Genomic DNA, 19,050 nt, shown 5'->3' with positions numbered 1-19,050 from the left:
TTGTATTTGTAAGAATGAAAGCCAATAAAAAGTAGTAATGAATAATCTTTTAAAGTGCTGTGTCATAAATTAATCAGACTAGTGCAAAACAAACATGGATAAATGAATATCACTGAATATCATTTATAACAATAGGATCAAACATTTCCAGAGATTTCTGATCATCACCTTTTCCTGTGCTTCTTTCCAAGCTTTAACTGGATCGGATTCATAGCCCCTCTGAACCAGCATTTGAATCAAATCTCTTTTTGATCTATTCTCTACAATACAAAAAAAAGAAAAAGGGAAAAAAATCAACATCATGAAAGTCAATGTCTTACATGGAAATACATTTTATATTTATTTATATATATATATATATATATTTATACTTAAATCACTTCCAGATTTCCTCCCAATTCTCTTTTAGATAGTATTTACTCACCTATGGTAATTTTTCCTTGTATCTTCTCCAGAATGAAGCGAGCTTGGTTGTTTAGCTTTGTAGATTCAGCACCCAACATTCCCACAAGCCATTCCTTACGTAAACTATAATAATGTAATCGCAAGTCAAAGAACTCCTTCAAAATGTCTTGCACAGTTTCATACTTCTTTAAACATCCCATATGATCAAATAGCACCTGTAAAATACATAATATATGGCTTGAAAGAGGTTTCATAACTCAAGATTTTCAATCTTTGTGTATGAGTTTATTTCTATTGCTCTCACACACACACTACATGACAAATAGTATTCTGAAGAATGAGTGTTCAAACCTGCTTCTGGTACTATACAGCACATAGCTGGATAGATTATATTTGTATTCACAAGCAAACTTAACATAAGATTTATGGTTATATCTTCAAGCAGGAAAACCAGTATTCGAGAGGACGCCAAAATCTAGCTGAAAGTATAATTTTATCTAAGTACTAAAGCACAAGTTCAGAGACACATAATGATTCACAAAAAAATTGTATAACAACTGAAGAGCATTTTTTATAATCTCTAAATTCTGATGTGAAAGCTGCCACTTCAAACATCTCAGAAATCCTTCAAGTTCAAGTACAAAAAAATAAATCATTTTTACATCACAGGCAAAATCAATTCTGCCTAACTTCTGACACCTCCCGTTCAGACATTTATAGGTGAACTAGTCACCCTGGGCACCCCTCTATAGTCAGCTGAAAGAAATAAATGCACCCCTAGGGGAATCCATCTGTCCAAAGCATCTGATTGGTAGGTGAATGCATAATGGACTCACATAGCCACCTAACTCTTTAAGATGTTTACACCAGGATAGATTGATTCCTACACAAATACAGCCCTTGCAGAGAGATTCTTATGGTAGTTCATTCAGTTATTCGAAACTGTGAGAAGTACAATCACTTTGATTTGGCACATTTGCTTTTCAAAAATAATCTACACAATAGATCGAGCAAGACCATTTTCAACACATGCATGTGTGTATTTTTGCTTTGTGATAATGTTTGAAAGTAGTACCTGCCATAAAGGGACTAGAATTCTAGACAGTTCAGTGATGTTTCAAAATTCAAGTAACCCAACATGATCCGAAAATCAAAACTTGCATTATCTCCAAGATGAATGAATTCAAACAGTTCAAAGTTACTTTTTGTCAGCAGCAAATATGAAGAGAGATTTGTTCAGTCATGCCAAAATCACTACAAAACCATTCAAGTTTACAAAAGGAACTGTAAGTATTCTGATAGCCAAACATAAAAAAGTTACCATAGAATTACAAGTAAGACTTGTTTGAAGCTTAAAGACTTTGTGCAATCCAGCAGCTTCTGCCTGTGCAAGCTTTTCTTCTGTCATCTTCACAACAAATTTCACAGTTGTATCTGTGTGGTATTCCTTGTAGTCAGAGATCAATGCTGGAGTTTTTTCTGTTCCATTCAACATGGGTTCTAGAACCTGTTCTTTGTACACCTATTAAGAAAAAGATAGCAAAAAACAGAAACACTTATTCAAACTTCTTAAAATTCCTAATTCTTTAAACCAAGCTAACAACGAAGCTAAGATTTCAACTTGTGTACCACAGCTGAAACCAATGATAATTTACAAAACCAGTATTACCTGCAAAATGAAAGCTGGGTTTAGAAAAAAACATAAGAGCCATTCTAAAAGGCCAGGAAGGTCTACTTAAAAAATAAAAAATAAAAATGGGGTGATTATGTATTAACTCAGCAAAAGAAGCAGTTATTCTTTGTAGTATGGACAGTAGATGGCACAAGTAAAGCCCCCTCCTACAAAGGGACAGAAAAAAACGAAAAGAATGAAATGATGTTTCCTTCCATGTGCATAAAATGATCAGAAGTGGACTAAAATGTTCTCCTGCATGTAGGATAAAATTTTTTATTATTATTATTTTTTTATTTTTTTATTTTTATTTTTTTACTGTCACTTACCTGGGTCCATGTCCTTACAGGTAGCTCTGTAATTTCTACAGTGTTCCTGTCCACCACAAATATTTCACCACTGACTACATACTGGTTTTGACCAAGTTCTTGAATGGTTCCCTTGAAGTTTTTGTAGTTTGGGAGCTGAAATTGCAATAAAAACCAGTGGAAATGTTATATTTGGCTGAAGATAAGTAGTTGCACCTCATAAAAGAAATCGTGACACAACTTTCTATCCTACTCCCATGCAAAATAACTATCCTTAGGACTTGAAATTTTGAAGTCTTCCAGTCAACACAGAACAAGAAGTTCTCTAAAGTAACTGGAAATATATAAATTGCACTGTTTGTTTTTTTTTCTTCAAGATGAACTGCTCCAGTCACTTCCCAGCAGTCAAGTAAGGTTCCTATGCACAATTACCAGGACAATTCAACCCACGTACTTCAATAATCAAGCATTCATAGAATTATATGACTACATTTCCTAAGTATAAAATTAGGTTTGATTAGCAAATGTATAAAGTGCTAGTACATATTATTATTTTTACCATAGGATGGGGATCTAAGCCATCCAGCATTCGTCTGACGTTGTTTACGATCTCTCTGGTATCGTAGTTTGGAAGTTTGCAAGCCCATCCAGTACCAATTCCTTCAGCTCCATTTACTAAAACCATCGGAATGATGGGGATATACCATTCAGGCTCTACACGTTGGTTGTCATCATAAAGGAATTTCAGCAAGTTGTCATCCACTGATGGAAAAAGAAGCCTGGCTAAAGGGCTTTAAAAAAGAAAGAAAAAAAAAACCTGTTTAACTGGAGTCCCACTAGTAACATGTATAAGTGCTTTAACCCTCAGTGTGTCCAAATATGAGCTATTTTTCTCATGTCTTCTTCTCTCTGCCATTTGGAAGCTGAAATTACACTGAACACACGTCCTGAGAAAACAAAGTTCCTCCTAATGGAATAGCATGCTATTAACAGATAATGTCTGCTTTCTTCCCAATTATACATGTACACAGTATGCTAATAACTGATAACAGTATCTACAGAAATACCATTCTCTGAAGCATTCATGATTCATACACTTCAATGTAAGTCATCTAGATTCTGAAAATACTAAGAGGTTTTAGTGGGGACTTATTTTGCGCATCTAGAATATTGTCCTGGGTGAACACAATTTCCAGAACCTCATGAAAAGAAGAATGTACAGAACTTAGTTGCTACACAAAAAAACATATATGAGAAAGTGAATAAATCCCAGTACTACGCATAGCTTCTTATTTTCTGTTAATTGTAAGCTTTGTATGAAATTTTAGGCTAAACATTAAACAAATTAGAGAATAAGAGAAACAACATAGAAAATTCTAGAAAGTACAGTAAGGAATACATTTTCACACTGCACATTAAATTGAATGTGATGACAGGCCTGTCAGCCTAGCTTCAGTGCCAGGAAAGGTTACAGAGCAAATCATCTTGAGGGAGATCACACAGCACGTGTGGGACAGCTGGGGGATCAGGTCCAGACAGCATGGGCTCACGAAAAGCAGGTGCTGCCTGGCCAACCTCATCACCTCCTATGACCAGGTAACACACCTGGCTGATGACGGAAAGGCGTTGACGTAGTCTACCTAGACTTCATCAAGGCCTTTGACGCTGTCTCCCGCAGTATTCTCCTTGATAAGCTGGCTGCCTGTTACACTTGTTACCTGGGTAAAGAATTGGCTGGATGGCTGGGACCTAAGAGTGGTGATGAATGGAGATATATCCATCTGGCAACCAGCCATGGGTGGTGATACCCAGTGGTCAATACTGGGGCCTGTCTTTTTCAATATTGTTATTGATGATGTGGAAGCACTGACAGCACCCCTCAGTAAATTTGCAGATGACACCAAAATATATTAATCCTCTCCTATTCCTTTCACATACCAAAAAAAAAATAATAATAATAACCCTTTAGTGTTGTGAAAGGATTACTTTGGTAATAAAGCTTTTCAAAAGCATATGGTTACCTTAGCATAGTGAAAATATAGCGAGGGCTGGCAGCATCCTTTCCACCATGAAGCCTGGTACCAAACTGACCAATAGGTTGTAGAAGATTAACATTGTTACTTCCAACGAAGTTCTGAGCCAAGTTGACAATGGTCATCATTAGTGCTTGCTGCAAGAAAATACATATTCATAAAAATAAACATTAGAAGCACACTCTTTCCTAATCAGTTAATAATATAGCTTTTTAATGCCCAGGAATTCTGTGACTAACCTGACTTCAATTTCAAAGAAATGGTCAAGAAAGAAATACAGTAAGCCTCTTACTAGAGCTACTGACAAAGCACAATGCTCCCTCTTTCATAGCCACATTGCCTCCCTGAATTAAACACCTTTATATTCTATTCTTAGGAAAACCCAAAGCTTTCTCAATTTTTTTAAAGCACTTCTCTGGAGTAATTAAAGGGGCAAAAACTGACTGCATCTGCTTTCTCTTTGCACAAACTACTACTCACTGCATTCAATGGGAAAGACGAAAGGATGGTGAGAGAATGAATATGGCAACTCATGTTGATATTCCAGATAAACATAAACAAACAAGAGATAGAAATAACATTTGTTTCAATATTGCAGCAGAATTTGGAGAACACTGTCTCCTTCTTACCTTAAAAGACTCTATTTCTTGTTCGACACCAAACATTTCCATAATACATAGTTACTACGATTGAGAATCTGGAAGAAGCTTACTGAGTAATTACTTACTTACCATTTCTCCATAATCCATCAACTACTTGGTAATACCACCATGCACACGGACTTGTTTGCACAAGGACTATATTTTCTTTTTAAACTATACACTGCCTAGCTCAAACTCTTTAAAATTAAATCTGTAATTAGTAGATCGAGTCAAAAGATTCGGAATTTTAATACAGTAAACATTTTACACAGGCTACAAATTCTCACAACTTCTTACTCTTCATACTCACCTCTCCATGGTGATAAGCTGACATCTCAGCAACAGAACCAGCCAGCTGAGCAACCTTTACTTCACGTTTATCATTTCTCTTAAAGCAAGTGAACAAAACTTTGCGCTGCCCTGGTTTTAAACCTAATAAGAAGAAGATTCCATTTTCAACACATAAAAAAGCATTGGTTTTAAAAAGCAAAACAAACAAACAAAAAGAACACCTCATTTTACTTTTTTCTCATTTCTAAACTCTTGAAAGAAGTTTAAACTTTAAGGGGACATAAATGCATACTGTAATATAAAACAACATTATTTTCAGTTATTTTAAAATAACAGAAATAATAACAGGAATGAATACTTTAACAGAAAAAGTTACCAAAAGAGTGGAAACTTAACCCTTTAAGCCAGTAGTGCACAACCCTATTCTAATAAGTATAACTTTATCCTAAATGTACCTCTGCAAGTCAAGAGTTGTTTCTTTCCAGTATAGCGAGCAAAATCTTTTTCCTAAGAATTAACACAAATCTAGCAGTGACAACTGTACTTGTAGCTTACACTTATTTTAAAGAACCCTGAAATTTAACTTTTTATGTTAAACCAAAAACACATGCTATTTGTGTCCCTTCCAAATCTTCTAATGTTTTAAAAAAGAAGCCATTCTCTTTGATCTGATCTTTACCATCTAGGTACACTTGATGTATACTTTAACCACACCACCTCTGTGAAAGAGAGCATAGAATTTTTCTGCATGTCATCTGTAACTGATAAGCAAAACATGCTTATTCATCTATTCATTGTTTTAACTCACATATGCCACTAAAATGCACTAAAATATTGCTATACATTACCATTAATAACTTAAGTAAGAGCAAAAATTGAAAAAAGAACACATGACTTCAATCTCTACTTCATTTAGATACATAAAATTAATTGTTTTTTTAATAATGGGTCTGCATCATATTTTCTAGAAAACATATAATGGAAGTAACAGACTTGGAGGATTTCCTTCACACAGGAGAATCACCAAGAAATAAGAAAGCTGTAACTGAAAACTGTAAAGAGATGTTCAAAATGTTCTTTTTCTGTATTTTTTTTTTTTTTGAGATTTGCCAATAAACTACCTTGTCAACCACCTGTGATATTGAAGAACAAAAATTACTGCTAGAGTATGACCTTCTGAGCAGTTCACAGACCCATGATCAGTAAGCAAAATTACACTCAAAGCTGACAGTGACATTAATAGCAATTATATGTTTAATGTTAGATATATATATACACATACACACAGAAATTACATTATGTATACATGTTATTTATATGTCTCTAATATAATAAATGTATTTCTCTCATATATATATATATGGCTAAATACGGCTAAATTTATATATATATATAAATAAATAAAGGTTCCCTTCTAGTTTTCTTACATTTCTGTACAGATAAATGTTCTTGCAGCATTAGACATTTCGGTGTGAGCTTGCAGTATCAAGAAGGCTGAATACCTCTGCTATATAAAGTGTATTAGAAATTGGAGATAAATGCCTTTTTTTGTTTTGTTTTGTTTTGTTTTATGAAACCTCAAGGCCTTTTTACCATATCTTAGTAAGCATATTTACACTGTCAACGATGTAGGCAGAAATTTTTGTTCATACTGTCTTCAGACACCTTTACCTGAAGCACACTCTGCATAGTAAAAGCTGTTTCTTTTCATACTCATGCTATTGCAAAGGAAGAGTTAGTAAATCTGATTTAGAAGAACCATAGGATGATTGCAGGAAGGATCAGTAAGCACTAAAAGAGTGCTTGTGCTACATGATGGGAGGAAACATTTCATCCTTTCATTTTTATCTACATTCAGATGACAACTTGAATTGTAATTATCATAAGCACTTAGAAGACTTGCTTTTTCTGACTGTACAAGTAGAAGCAAAGCACTTGTAATGTCTGGGCTAGAGTTCTGGTTAAGCTAAAAGGCTACAAAGCATCAGTTTAAACTTCTTCACAGAAGAATTGTTGCAACTACTTAGCATATAAATGATTAAAAAAAAAACCCCACAGAAGTCTTCTATTCTCTATCTGAATATGCTGGCTGTCAAAAAACCCCACAAGTTTAAAAAACAATAAAATGAATATTCCAACAAATCATAATAAATTGTCAGCTTACCATCAACAAGGGAGGGAATAGATCTTTCGTTGTCTGAATTTGAGAAGAGGATCAACTCCTTGTTAATGAAGTCATTGTAGGTCAAATGTTTTGTCGCTGTACCATATAAAAATTGCTGAAAAAAAACCACACCCATTGTTCACTCCATACAAACACCACGTTACATTTAAATCTCATTCACTAGATTTATTACTGTTATTTAGGACTCACCTCAGGAAGGCCATGTAGCCGACGCTGTCGCCTGTCCTCCATGAAGTTTGTCAACCATTCTTTTCGATCATCGATCTTCTTTTTACTGAAGGCCTGAAAAAATTCCAGTTTTATTACATTGTAAGCATAGAGATGTTTGTATAAACATTAGTTACTTTAGCCATAATTTTATGTATACTGCACACTATCTGATCAAGTATTCGGCATTTAAATAGATAAGATAAACCATCTAACTAATGCTTACATTTACATGAGCCTGTAGCAGTGCAGGCTCATGGCCTATTAGATACTGCTGCAGAAGGTTTTTCTAACTGACATCACTCTCACTGACCAACACTAAAATTCACATTACTTTGAAAATATGCACACAGTTGGAAAAATCTTATTCCTCTCTTAGAAAAATTCTTATTCCACTCAACAGAGTTGTACTTTCATGTAGAAGTTTAGAGGCGCTGAAATTGTTCTGTAAACAATTTTAAGGTTGGGCTCATCATTTAGTTTATGATCAACAGAATTGTCTGACAGAAAAGATACTCCATTCCTCTTGTCTTCTCCATTTACCCTGTCAGCTACAGAATGCCAGTAACTTGTAGTTGTTCCCGAGTGGCTAGAACAAGTCCCCATAGGAAATTGACAACTTATCAAAATTGACATTTTATAAAGGCTAAATGAGAATTTAGGCTAGCTGACTGAGAGCCTTGGTCTTTATGAACACAAGGCATCACTTTAAAACAACAACTTAGAATTATAAAATAACACAGAAATGTTCTGAAAGATTGTTCTGTTACAGAAGTAGATTTCCCATCCAGTGAGTTTCTTCTCCAAAAGAAATAAAAGAAGAATGCATAAAAACTGAATATGTAGTTTAAGTAACTAATTTGGCAAAATTTTGTGAGTTACTGAAGTACTACTTTTTTTATTATGGAGTAAAAGATAGAAATACCATCATGTCCTGATTTCAAGCACTCTCCTGCATAAGAGAAAAGGATAAAGCAATATCACCCTGTTCAGCTTCAGCTTGACTGCCTTTGTGAGCAAAGCTCAACAATTTATGATGTCAGACTGTGACCAATTTTTGGCTCAAAGCTTGCTCAGTGGCACCCAGCTGAGATATAACCTGCTTGACAAGCTTTTGGAGTTAATGGTTAATTACCATGAGCGCAGCAGTAAGAGGATGCACGTGCTGTTCCTCCTGATGAGCAAGATGTGTGTACCCCAACTGCTACAGCACAAACAGAACACGATGCCCCTGGTAACTGGGGTAGGCAGGAGTGCCCCTGGCAACCAGCTGTTGCCCCGGTAACAGAAAGGACGCAATGGAGAGGATAAAACCCCAAGGACTAATGGGTACCCCTCTGCCCAACTGCAGCTGTGCATGTCAATGAGAAGTCACTGAGCAACTTGCTGCCTCCCTACAGACCACTGGATCTCTGACTAGATCCTCTATAATGGTGTGTAAGCACTTGGAAATAGCACTGATGAAAAATGAAAGCAAGTCCTAAAAACGAAGGTACTACAAAGAATTCTTAGTAGGAACAGAATCTGTCTCTAGGGCTAAGACTGGCATCAAAAATGACTCCAATCTTCATGACTTTAATTGCAACCGAATTCTGCTGTGTTTCCTTGAAATACCCATTGAATGATAATAATGGTGTATGTGTAAGTCCATTTGCGGAAACAGAACTCAGATTTTTAATCAGTTATTCAGAGTCCCTTCAGGAACAGGTTTAAGGGAAGTCCCAGAGAGAGTTCAGTGGAGGGCCACAAAGATGATTAAGGGCCTCCTGTATGAGGAAATGCTTATAGATCTGGGACTGTTCAGACTGCAGAAGAGAAGACTGAGAGGGGATCTTAGCAATGCTTATAAATACCTAAAGAATGGCTGCAGAGTGGATGGGGCCAGCCTCTTTTCACTGCTACCCAGCAAGGGGGTAATGGACACAAACTGGGACACAGGGAGCTCTGTACAACATGAGAAAAAAAAAGTTAAACTCCAAGAGCATCAGAGCACTGGAACAGGCTGCCCAGAGAGATTGTAAAGTCACTTTCTGTAGAGATATTCAAAACTAGGTGCTTTCCTCTGCAATTCACTGTAGGGAACCTGCTTTAGCAGGGAGTTTAAGACTAGATGATTTCCAGAGGTCCCTCCAACCTCTACATTTCTGTGATTCTGTAATGAATATGCAAACATACAGATTCCTTCCCATCAAACACTTTTCTGAGATAGATAACTGCAATGAATTATATTTCAGTGCATCATGGAGAGAAGTAAAGTGACAGGTACAAGTAACTTTTGATACATCAGGTTTTTTCCTTCAGAGCAGACACCTACTGTTTACTTACGTTTTCTGTTAATAAAAACATACTATTTTACTGGATCCACAATATAAAGAAAATGCTGTTATATAACTTTCATTATATATATGAGATTATATATATATATATGATTTCTGAATGAGTATTTTCCCAATTTTCATTTCCATTCTTACACCTTTTCTCTTTTTAATATCATCTAAAACTAAAATAGAAAATTAAAGTACATGAAAGGTGAAAAGAGTTTCATTCCAGACACTCTGTCATTTGTCTTTCCTTGAGTTCCGTGAAACACAATTTCCTTGTGCATTGACTCAGTCTGTCTGTTGTGCCTACAACATCTGAAAACAACTAAAAGATTTCAGATTCAAATGTGCAAGGCACATATGCAAATAAACACACAGCACACTCATATGTCTTCAAAGAATAAATCATCATCTGATCTTATTTACTCAGAAACAAAAATCAGTCCTCCCTAAGCAGCTATGAGACTACTTGTTTGAGCTCTATTGCCTTTCTCAGAGCACTCTTTTGTGTGTTCTGCTCTAAAAGCAACTCTGAATGTAGCGTTCCTTGATCTTCACACCACATGAAAGTGATCGAAGGCAGCATTAATTTTCTAGCATGGATAAAGACTCTCATTCCAAAATTTGAAATATTTTCCAAAATTTCTTTTCTCTTGCAAAAGTTTTTTTTTTTTTCAGTTATGGCAAGAAAAACTGTTAAGACTTCCTCATGTGCCATTTTCAGTGAACACTGGAAAATAAATCATATCATAGAGAATTACTTTTGTAAGTTCTCACCAGTGTAATGGCAGCATCGTCTTCAGGACCAGCGTATCGAAATAAAATTCGATGTCTTTCCATGTCAGCAAAATACTCTTTTGCTTCTTTAGCAGTGCTGGTACCTAAACCTGTACAATAAAAAGCAGCAGTTACTCCACACTCGGAATTTAAGTTTTAACATTTTACTCTTTGTATATTTAAGCTGTAACATTTTATCCCTTAAATAATATAACGACAGAAGCAGGTATCTTCTGCCATGAATACAGCTACAAATAAAACTTTGTAACATTGATTTATTATGTATTTTTAGATCCATCAGGTTAACATATTTATTTTTAAACAAACCTTTGTAATATTTTATCTTCCATGCTTTATGATTTTCCATGTGTTTCTTCCACTCGTCAAACTCAGGAATACTATAGAATGAAAGTTCTTGCTTATTTTTGCTTGCCTTTAAAAAAAAAAATCAAAACAAAACAAAACAAAACAAAATCAACTTTTCTGTTGCACTGTATATAAAAAATAAAATTTCATTAACAGAACCCATACCTTTACAATAGGAGTGATGAATTCCTCAAGAAAACCATGTTTCAACAGTGATGGCCAATTGTGATGAATAAAATTGATCAACAAGCCTTTTATGTGAGATCCATCCTGATCCTAAATCAGACATGAAAATATGAAGTGATCTTGTAAAATGTCAGATCCCACAAAGCCACACTCACCACAAGACAAAAATAAGAGGGCCAATGAATGAAAAATTCTAGTTGCAAGGATAAACAGATCACACTGGCCAGGATACACCAAAACAATATTTGCTGACAGAAAACAAACAAGGGAATAATGAGGTTTAATTTGGATTCTGAACTAAACCTTTGTGTAAAATAGGCACTTATGAACAGCATGGTCCTTTAGCTAACAATTAGCTCTTCCAAGCCACGTGCACAGCTACGACTTGCAGGGTTCTTTGCCTATTACATGTTTTATCTGAGAACTAGACAGCTTTCCTGGACAGCACAGAGCTGAATCTGTGGAAAAAAAAACAAGCCTAGCCCACACTTCTCATTAGTGATAAAATGTTTGATAGTTTGACCACTTCAGGAAAACAAAACAAAATAAAAACAAAACAGAAACAAAAAAACACAAATAAAGCATTCATAATTATCCGAAGCACAGGATAACTAGACTTTTACAAATCAGAACAATAGACAAATAATCAGAACAATTCTCACTTCATGAGAATACACAAAAATAACCGTCTTCATTCTTATCTCTCCCAGACTACCTAGCATTATAACTTCATCTACTGTTCAATTTTGTAAGTACTTTCAACATACTTTTCATTGATCAAAACCATTCCTATTTATACATGTTTATATTATTGAATTACTTATTATTTGTATTTGGTTTCTCTGCCACTGTGCAGCAAAGTTCAGTTGTTCATTTGGAGTAACAAAAACAACATATGGATAAATTATTCCCTAAAAGAAATCTCACATTAGGGATGTATCCTCTGAATACATCCATATTGTTGTAAGACAGTTTCAGGTTATAACACACAAAAATGGAGCCTACAAGACTGCAGCAGAACACATTTTAAGAAGCCCTGTCTATTAAAACCTGTGAAATTCAGACTAACCTGATCTGTCATTATCATAATTTTTCCATATCTCAGACTTTTTAGAGATTCTGGATCTTCATAGCTTTTCTTGTATTGCAGTCCAACAATTTTGATGATGTTGTTGATTTCTGCATTTTCCATGATCTGCATGAAAAAGTTACCTTTTGTGGTTAATACAAAAAGCAGAAATTCAGATATATTGCAATCTTTTTTTAATATAGGCTTGATAGCTATTTTATCTAAGCACCTCTAACCTCAAAGTCATAACCTCTTTATCCCTAAGCCTTTGCAGCTCTCACACACACAAATATTTCTTCTGTACATCCCTGGAGGCTATACCACTACCTTTCTCCTCCACAGTCCAGCACTTTGAGTTCAGAAGGCAGAGAGAAATGTGGATATTAACAAAAAGTCATCTCACGAAGCTGCCTTCTCTTTCCATAATTTCTTTAGGGATCTGCAACAAAACTCTTTAGAAAGAAAAAATATGGAGGGCAACAGAATCAAATGATTAATAGTGCTACTCTCTCATGTCGGACGTCAATGAAATTAATTGTCAATTAAGAGAATATAGTTATCATTTCTTGAAGTGTTCATGTAAGGTGTTAGTCATAGCAGAATCCTCCTGCATTTGTGAGGGGGGGAAAAAAAAGCTTATCATCTCAGTACTCATTTAGTAATTCCAGCTCAGAATTTTACCACAGACTTCAAAGGAATCGGTCCTTTACAAAATCCTGGCCACAAAATTTTCATGAAAAAATAAAAATGAAAATGCAACAATGTAACCTTAGAAATAATAATCACAATACATCCACACGTCAGCTAACATGAATTGACAAGACTTCTTACCTGCTTGTGAGAAGCTTCTCGAACATTGAGAATTTTACCCCTGAGTGGGAATACTCCGTATCTGTCTCGACCAATAACACCTAAGCCAGAGACAGCTAAAGATTTGGCAGAGTCTCCTTCTGTTAATATTAGTGTGCAGTCCAAGGAATGTTTGCCACCTGTAGTTCAGGAAGGAGTAGAAGCAAAGCAGAAAAATAGAAAGCTCAGTGTTTGATTCAAATAATAGGAATACAATTGAGCTACTCATGACTACTATTCCTAAACTGCATGATAGATAATTTAAATTATTTTCTATTTTAAGGATGACTTTCCATACTACTAAAATTATACTACAAGAAGGAGTATCTCTGTCCTTAGCAATACACTAAAGATCACTCTGGGACAAGAAGGAAATTGAAATGCAATGGCATGTCTTTATGTAGTGGTCCCAACAAATCTGCGCACACAAAATTTGCAGTAACAAACAATACAACAATTACAACCAGATTGCTTCTGTACCTTTACTATTTCACAAACTATCTGAAAATTACTCACACACATACATTATGCATATCTGAGTTACATGTGGGACTTATTTCACCTCCTGCATTTGCCCCTTCCTCACACTATGTTTGCAGAGGCAATTTCAAACTACCTATTTTTTTATTTTTATTATTTAATTCTGCAGAGGCAAAAGCCAGGAAACTATAAAAAAAAAGTTTGGAGTTTGGCAAGAAATCAGAACACTGCAGCCTATTATACATCTCAGAAATAAGTATTTATTGTTAGTGCAATTCTGAGTCTATAAAACTTTGTAAAAAAACAACTCACCACTTCCAATTGTACAGAACTTACATTCATGATCTTTGGTCATCTAAATCAGACATATGCCTTAATTTAATCTAAATTATATATGTATTCACACTGTGTCAAAAGATATAGTTATGATGCCACCAACAAAGTGGGTTCAAAACAGAATATATACATATATTCTTCTACCAGTATATATACTACTATACATATATATATACTCTTCTGCCAGTATATGCAGCGTTTCAGAGTCACCTTATTTAGAAACTGAATGTCTCTCTTGTTTTCTTGTTTGTTCACTCCTGAATGTGAAATGCCTTTGCTATGAGAAATTTAATATGTTCTAAACCTTCAGTAAATCAATACCTGCTAAGACTCCCTAAGAAATGCAAAGTTCCTGCTTCTCAGCTATGAACAACTAAGCAGTAGAGAAATATCTGAGTAAAAGGTATCCAAGTTTTTGATGTCTGTTGTTTCTGTTTTTGGAACCACAACTTGAAAATTCATGCTTTCAATATGTAACTATGTTAATATTTTTGTTCAGCTATGCCATTTCTCCAACAGAAAAAAGATGGCATTCCTAATATAAAACTCATCATCATGTTTTAATTCTACACTTGGAGGTTTAGAAAACTAGTTTAAGAACTATAAAGATTTTTTATTAAAAAATAGAATATACACATAAGAAATAAAGTCAAGTTTAAAACAATGATATCTGTGAAAAAATCTGAAAAACAAAAGATAGTAAAAATAAGTGGTCTTACCTGCATCATTAGCATCATCCAGTTTTGGAATGCCTTTGATTTTACTGTGTTTCACAGATGAGCATTTTTTGTTCAGCTGAGTCTGTGCCTTAAATTTGACCCAATTCAAAATACTCTCTATGATACCACAATTAGAGGCCTATAAGCAACAGATTAAAACTGTGGATGAGAAAAGCAAACCTCACATGGTAGATTCTTATCTCTCAACTTTAAGCTGATCCTTTACATTTTAAAAATTGCAACAATTAAAGATTAATACACACCTTACTGTCTAGCACATCAATCAAACAAAACCAAAGCACAACACTTTCCCAGCTTCTCTCCTCGCCCTTGTATAATTGATGGTAAGAAAGGAAGAAAATCTCACCAAGACTTAGTAAGAAGTTGTCCTATGTTGTGTGGTTGATGTGCTGAAACACTATAGGTACTAAGCATCTGCTTCCTAGATTTTGCAGCAAAAAGTAACCTTATAGTAAGTAATATGGCTATTCAAAGTTTCTTTGGAAATTCTGAAAATGGCTGGAAGATGCAAAAGCATTTAAGAATTCATCCATTATTAAAACAACCACTGATCACGCTTTAGTAAATACACCTACAGCAAAGAGGGAATATAGCAAAAACTGCTTTAAGTTTATTTCACATCAAAAGAAAAGGAGCAAAATAAAATTAGCTTTGGCTTTTCACTATCCACCACAACACAGAACTCTTTAGTTAAGAGTTTCTTCTGCACATTTAACACCTCTGGAGTTCAATGTTCAAACATCCAGGAATACCAGAAATACTGTAGACTAAACACACCTATAGAAATGCAACATATATATTAAAATCTGGAGAATAAAAGACTGTTATTTTTCCTGTAAGTTCTGTAAGAGTGTCACTGGTAACAAACTAATTGTAGAGCAATACAAAACAATGAGGTAAGTTCAAATGTCCAGAGTACTAGCAGGAACATCATTTTCCTTACTAAAAATCTCAAATTCATTTTAACAGAATAAATATTGGAATCTGCAAAAAATCAGCGTTTCAGTTGAAACTCGCTTTTAGACCTTTTGGGCCAATATACAGTCACTGCTCCTATTATAAAAGCCAGAGAATAAACAAAAGTTCCTCCATCCTATTTTCACAGTATGCTTTTATCACTGGAGTACCATAATATACCAACTAATCTTCTGCTATATAGCACACGTGTAGCAGTAGACTGTATGAAGAAGATCCAGTATGTCAATTCTTGCTTCGCTAAAAAAAAAACAAAGAAAGAAAGAAGCTTTACTTACTGCTTTAAAAAATTTCTCAGATAGCTGGCACTTGGACCCAAAACTCTTAGGCTGCAATGTCATGTTTTCCTTTGTCTGGGAATCAAAAGATGGGTTTTCAATCAAGCAATTAACAAAAACCCATATATGATTCTTCACCTGTTGAAAACATAGAAGCCAATTCATTTAACAAAACTACCATCTTCGTCTTTACCAACACATTTGTATATACAACATTTCTGTACAATTACTTGCCTGAAATGGTTTCACTGAAACTCCAGCTTTATTCTTCTTTTTTACCACTTCTATCAGTTTGCCCACAACCTGATCCACCACGTAATCAACATGCCTACCACCCTTAATGAGGAAAGAAAAAAAGAAAACACATTGAATTTCCTAACAGATTTTAAACTTATTAACAAAATTCCTTTACTTTTAAGGCTGGAAATCAATCAGTTTGTTAGATAATGAAGGAAATTTTGCTTTTAAATTTGTCTTTTATGTCATTCAGTCTTCATTACAGTGAAGAGGGTGGATGTGACATGGAACAGAAGAAGCAGTAGACTCTTCTTCACTGCACAGTGGTGGGCTGCTTACAGCTTATAACTGGATACACAACCATAGGAGAGTGCATGGCAGATCTGAAGATGACTCTGTAACACTGAGATGGCACCTGCAACGCCACATGGCTGTCCATGGGTATCTTTCTGACAGGCACATAAATAACTCTCAATGGAAGATATTACACATCCTTTCAGCAAATTGAACTCCCCTATACTATAAGGACTTGATTCATAAAATAATTTCAGAAGCTCACTCTCAGAGATAGAGCACCCACTTCTATTCCTGCCCAAAAGCCACCTCAACTTTTTAATAACTTTATTTACAGGAATCCTGGAATAAATGCTATTATCATTCTTTGCTAACCTGAGGTGAACAGAATGAACTACACACAACAAGCTACAAGATCTACACAATTAAAAAGGAACAGAGCAAGATTACCTTAAAAAGATCAGCAGTCCTACTTAAAACTCATCAAAAGCTGAAATGGCTATCTAGCCCTACATAATATAGCAATAACAAATAAATACAGAGCATGCTGGTAACTCCAAGCTGGCACACCAAGACCACAGGAAGGGGCAGTAACTTGTAGCTACATAACCATGTTGCCACCTGTCCTGTAGCAACCAAGGAGTCCAGTAGCATTTTCAACTACTCCAAGGAAAGCTATTATTATTGATGTAATTCAGCCTAACTAGGAAAGAAGTAAGCATTTGAACAAGAAAGATTATGTTTCACTCCCACACTTCTAATTCCTGCATTTCCAGAAGGTGCCCTCAGGCTTCTATCATATTCTCTAGCTACAGTTCTCTTCGGATGTAAACTTCAAAGCAGCTACAAAAAGAACTCAAAACATACTGTTAGAAGACAAACCATTTTGAGATGAAGGCACTTCACATGAGCTTTCTGGAAACAGGTCTATTGCAGATCTGCTACATCATAAAAAAGACTAGTGATTTACACGTGCAAAAGAAACCTAACAATTATGGGGTATGCTCTATAATTCAGAAACAATCTGAATCAGAACTACTAGTAAAGATGGAAACAATTCAAATGTTATCAACTAAAGAAATAATCACAGGAAATCTGTCCACTATCTAAATGAATAAATATAATCTGTATTCCATAAGATCTAGAAATATTTTTTTTAGTATAAAGAAAATTGAATAGTATAATTATTGAGTAACATGATCTGACATTAATAAATGCACGCAGAAAATCCTACTACGTGTGGCAAATGCATTTTAAAAGGATTCACACCAAAGGTTGAGAAAAAGTAATTGTATTAAATGAGATTAAAGCCCATGAAGAATGATCACAAACAGAACATTCCAGATCAGGAAAAATAACTAGTATTTGAAGATATGTATCCTGCAGTCTTTAATATATAGAACACTGATTGTTATAAACTCATGGTGATAAATATATTAAAATATTTATGAATCCAAAGTGGCATAAATTCCCTTTACAGGTAAAACAGTAGGCTTTGTTTTGAAAAATATCACAAATATGAACAGTCCTAAAGCTCTGGGCATCTGAAAGCTGAAAACAACAATGATAACAAAACTACAACAATAAAAGGAATACAAAAAAAAAAAAAGCAACCAAACACGAAGGAGCCATTTGCAGCTACTGTTTTCTCTCAGGATATGACACTGATAATGACAAAAGACAGAGGTTCCAATCACCCCAGTAAGTTTTTGTCAGCTACCACACTCTAGGCATAAATCAATTCAACTCAGTGTACTGAAAATCTAATCCAGCTACAGCATGCTTACAAAGAGAAGAGAGAAGAAAATGATGTGTCCTCCTTTGGTGACAGTATGCTGGTAGATTAGTTCGGTTGTTGATAAGGCTAGAGTCTCAGTTTTGTTTTGTTTTGCTTTGATTAAAAAAAAAAAAAAAAAAAAAAAAAAAAAAAAAAAAGCTAATAGTCCTCAGAACTGGAAAACAAGCATTAGAAAAAACACCTAACATAGATGGGTTGGGAATGTATTTTGTTGTTTTGTCAGGTTAGCTTCTCTTCTCCCAAGTACAATAAGTATATTTGGGATTTTCTCTTGGTATTTTAAAGGAGATAAATATTTGCAGAAACTATTTGGAGAGTAAAAAATCTTATCAGTATTTACTTTCTTTTACCTAAAGAAAAAAAAAAAAAAAAGCAGCATATGAGGAGATTAGAGCTCTCAGCCAAGTTTTAAAACCTCTTTCAGAACTAGCATATACAATGATCTAACTGAACCAGACCTGACTGCTGCCAGTTGAGAGAAACTGAGTTATTTGAAATTTGCAATAGCTGGACAAAAGGATCTTACACCACTGTTCAGTAAGACTAGCAGGAGATCTAAAGCAGATTGTCATGGTTCTATGTTTTTTTGTTTTTGTTTTTTG

At 34.8% G+C, this 19,050-nt stretch overlaps 1 protein-coding gene across 3 annotated transcripts in view; it reads right to left on the bottom strand.

Annotated features, from left to right (window-relative positions):
• TOP2B (DNA topoisomerase II beta) overlaps positions 1–19,050 on the bottom strand; it is a 57,465-nt gene that overhangs the window by 11,055 nt on the left and 27,360 nt on the right. For all 3 annotated transcript variants that reach the window (XM_042816504.1, XM_042816506.1, XM_042816505.1), the window contains exons 9-25: positions 16,354–16,455; positions 16,120–16,257; positions 14,846–14,984; positions 13,293–13,450; positions 12,462–12,587; positions 11,372–11,482; positions 11,168–11,273; positions 10,841–10,950; positions 7,725–7,817; positions 7,515–7,629; positions 5,370–5,491; positions 4,407–4,555; positions 2,945–3,176; positions 2,407–2,541; positions 1,727–1,927; positions 425–620; positions 169–260 (exon numbers count right to left, since the gene is read on the bottom strand). In XM_042816504.1, the coding sequence (XP_042672438.1) occupies positions 169–260; positions 425–620; positions 1,727–1,927; positions 2,407–2,541; positions 2,945–3,176; positions 4,407–4,555; positions 5,370–5,491; positions 7,515–7,629; positions 7,725–7,817; positions 10,841–10,950; positions 11,168–11,273; positions 11,372–11,482; positions 12,462–12,587; positions 13,293–13,450; positions 14,846–14,984; positions 16,120–16,257; positions 16,354–16,455 (2,325 nt within the window). The remainder of the gene's footprint in view (positions 1–168; positions 261–424; positions 621–1,726; positions 1,928–2,406; positions 2,542–2,944; positions 3,177–4,406; positions 4,556–5,369; positions 5,492–7,514; positions 7,630–7,724; positions 7,818–10,840; positions 10,951–11,167; positions 11,274–11,371; positions 11,483–12,461; positions 12,588–13,292; positions 13,451–14,845; positions 14,985–16,119; positions 16,258–16,353; positions 16,456–19,050) is intronic.

Source organism: Centrocercus urophasianus, unplaced genomic scaffold, assembly GCF_019232065.1.
Source record: "Centrocercus urophasianus isolate 14NV4802_14NV808 unplaced genomic scaffold, USGS_Curo_1.0 seq_16, whole genome shotgun sequence".
NCBI classification, from domain to species: domain Eukaryota; kingdom Metazoa; phylum Chordata; class Aves; order Galliformes; family Phasianidae; genus Centrocercus; species Centrocercus urophasianus.
The sequence above is the reverse complement of the archived record's forward strand: the minus strand, read 5'-3'. Positions and strand labels throughout refer to the sequence as shown.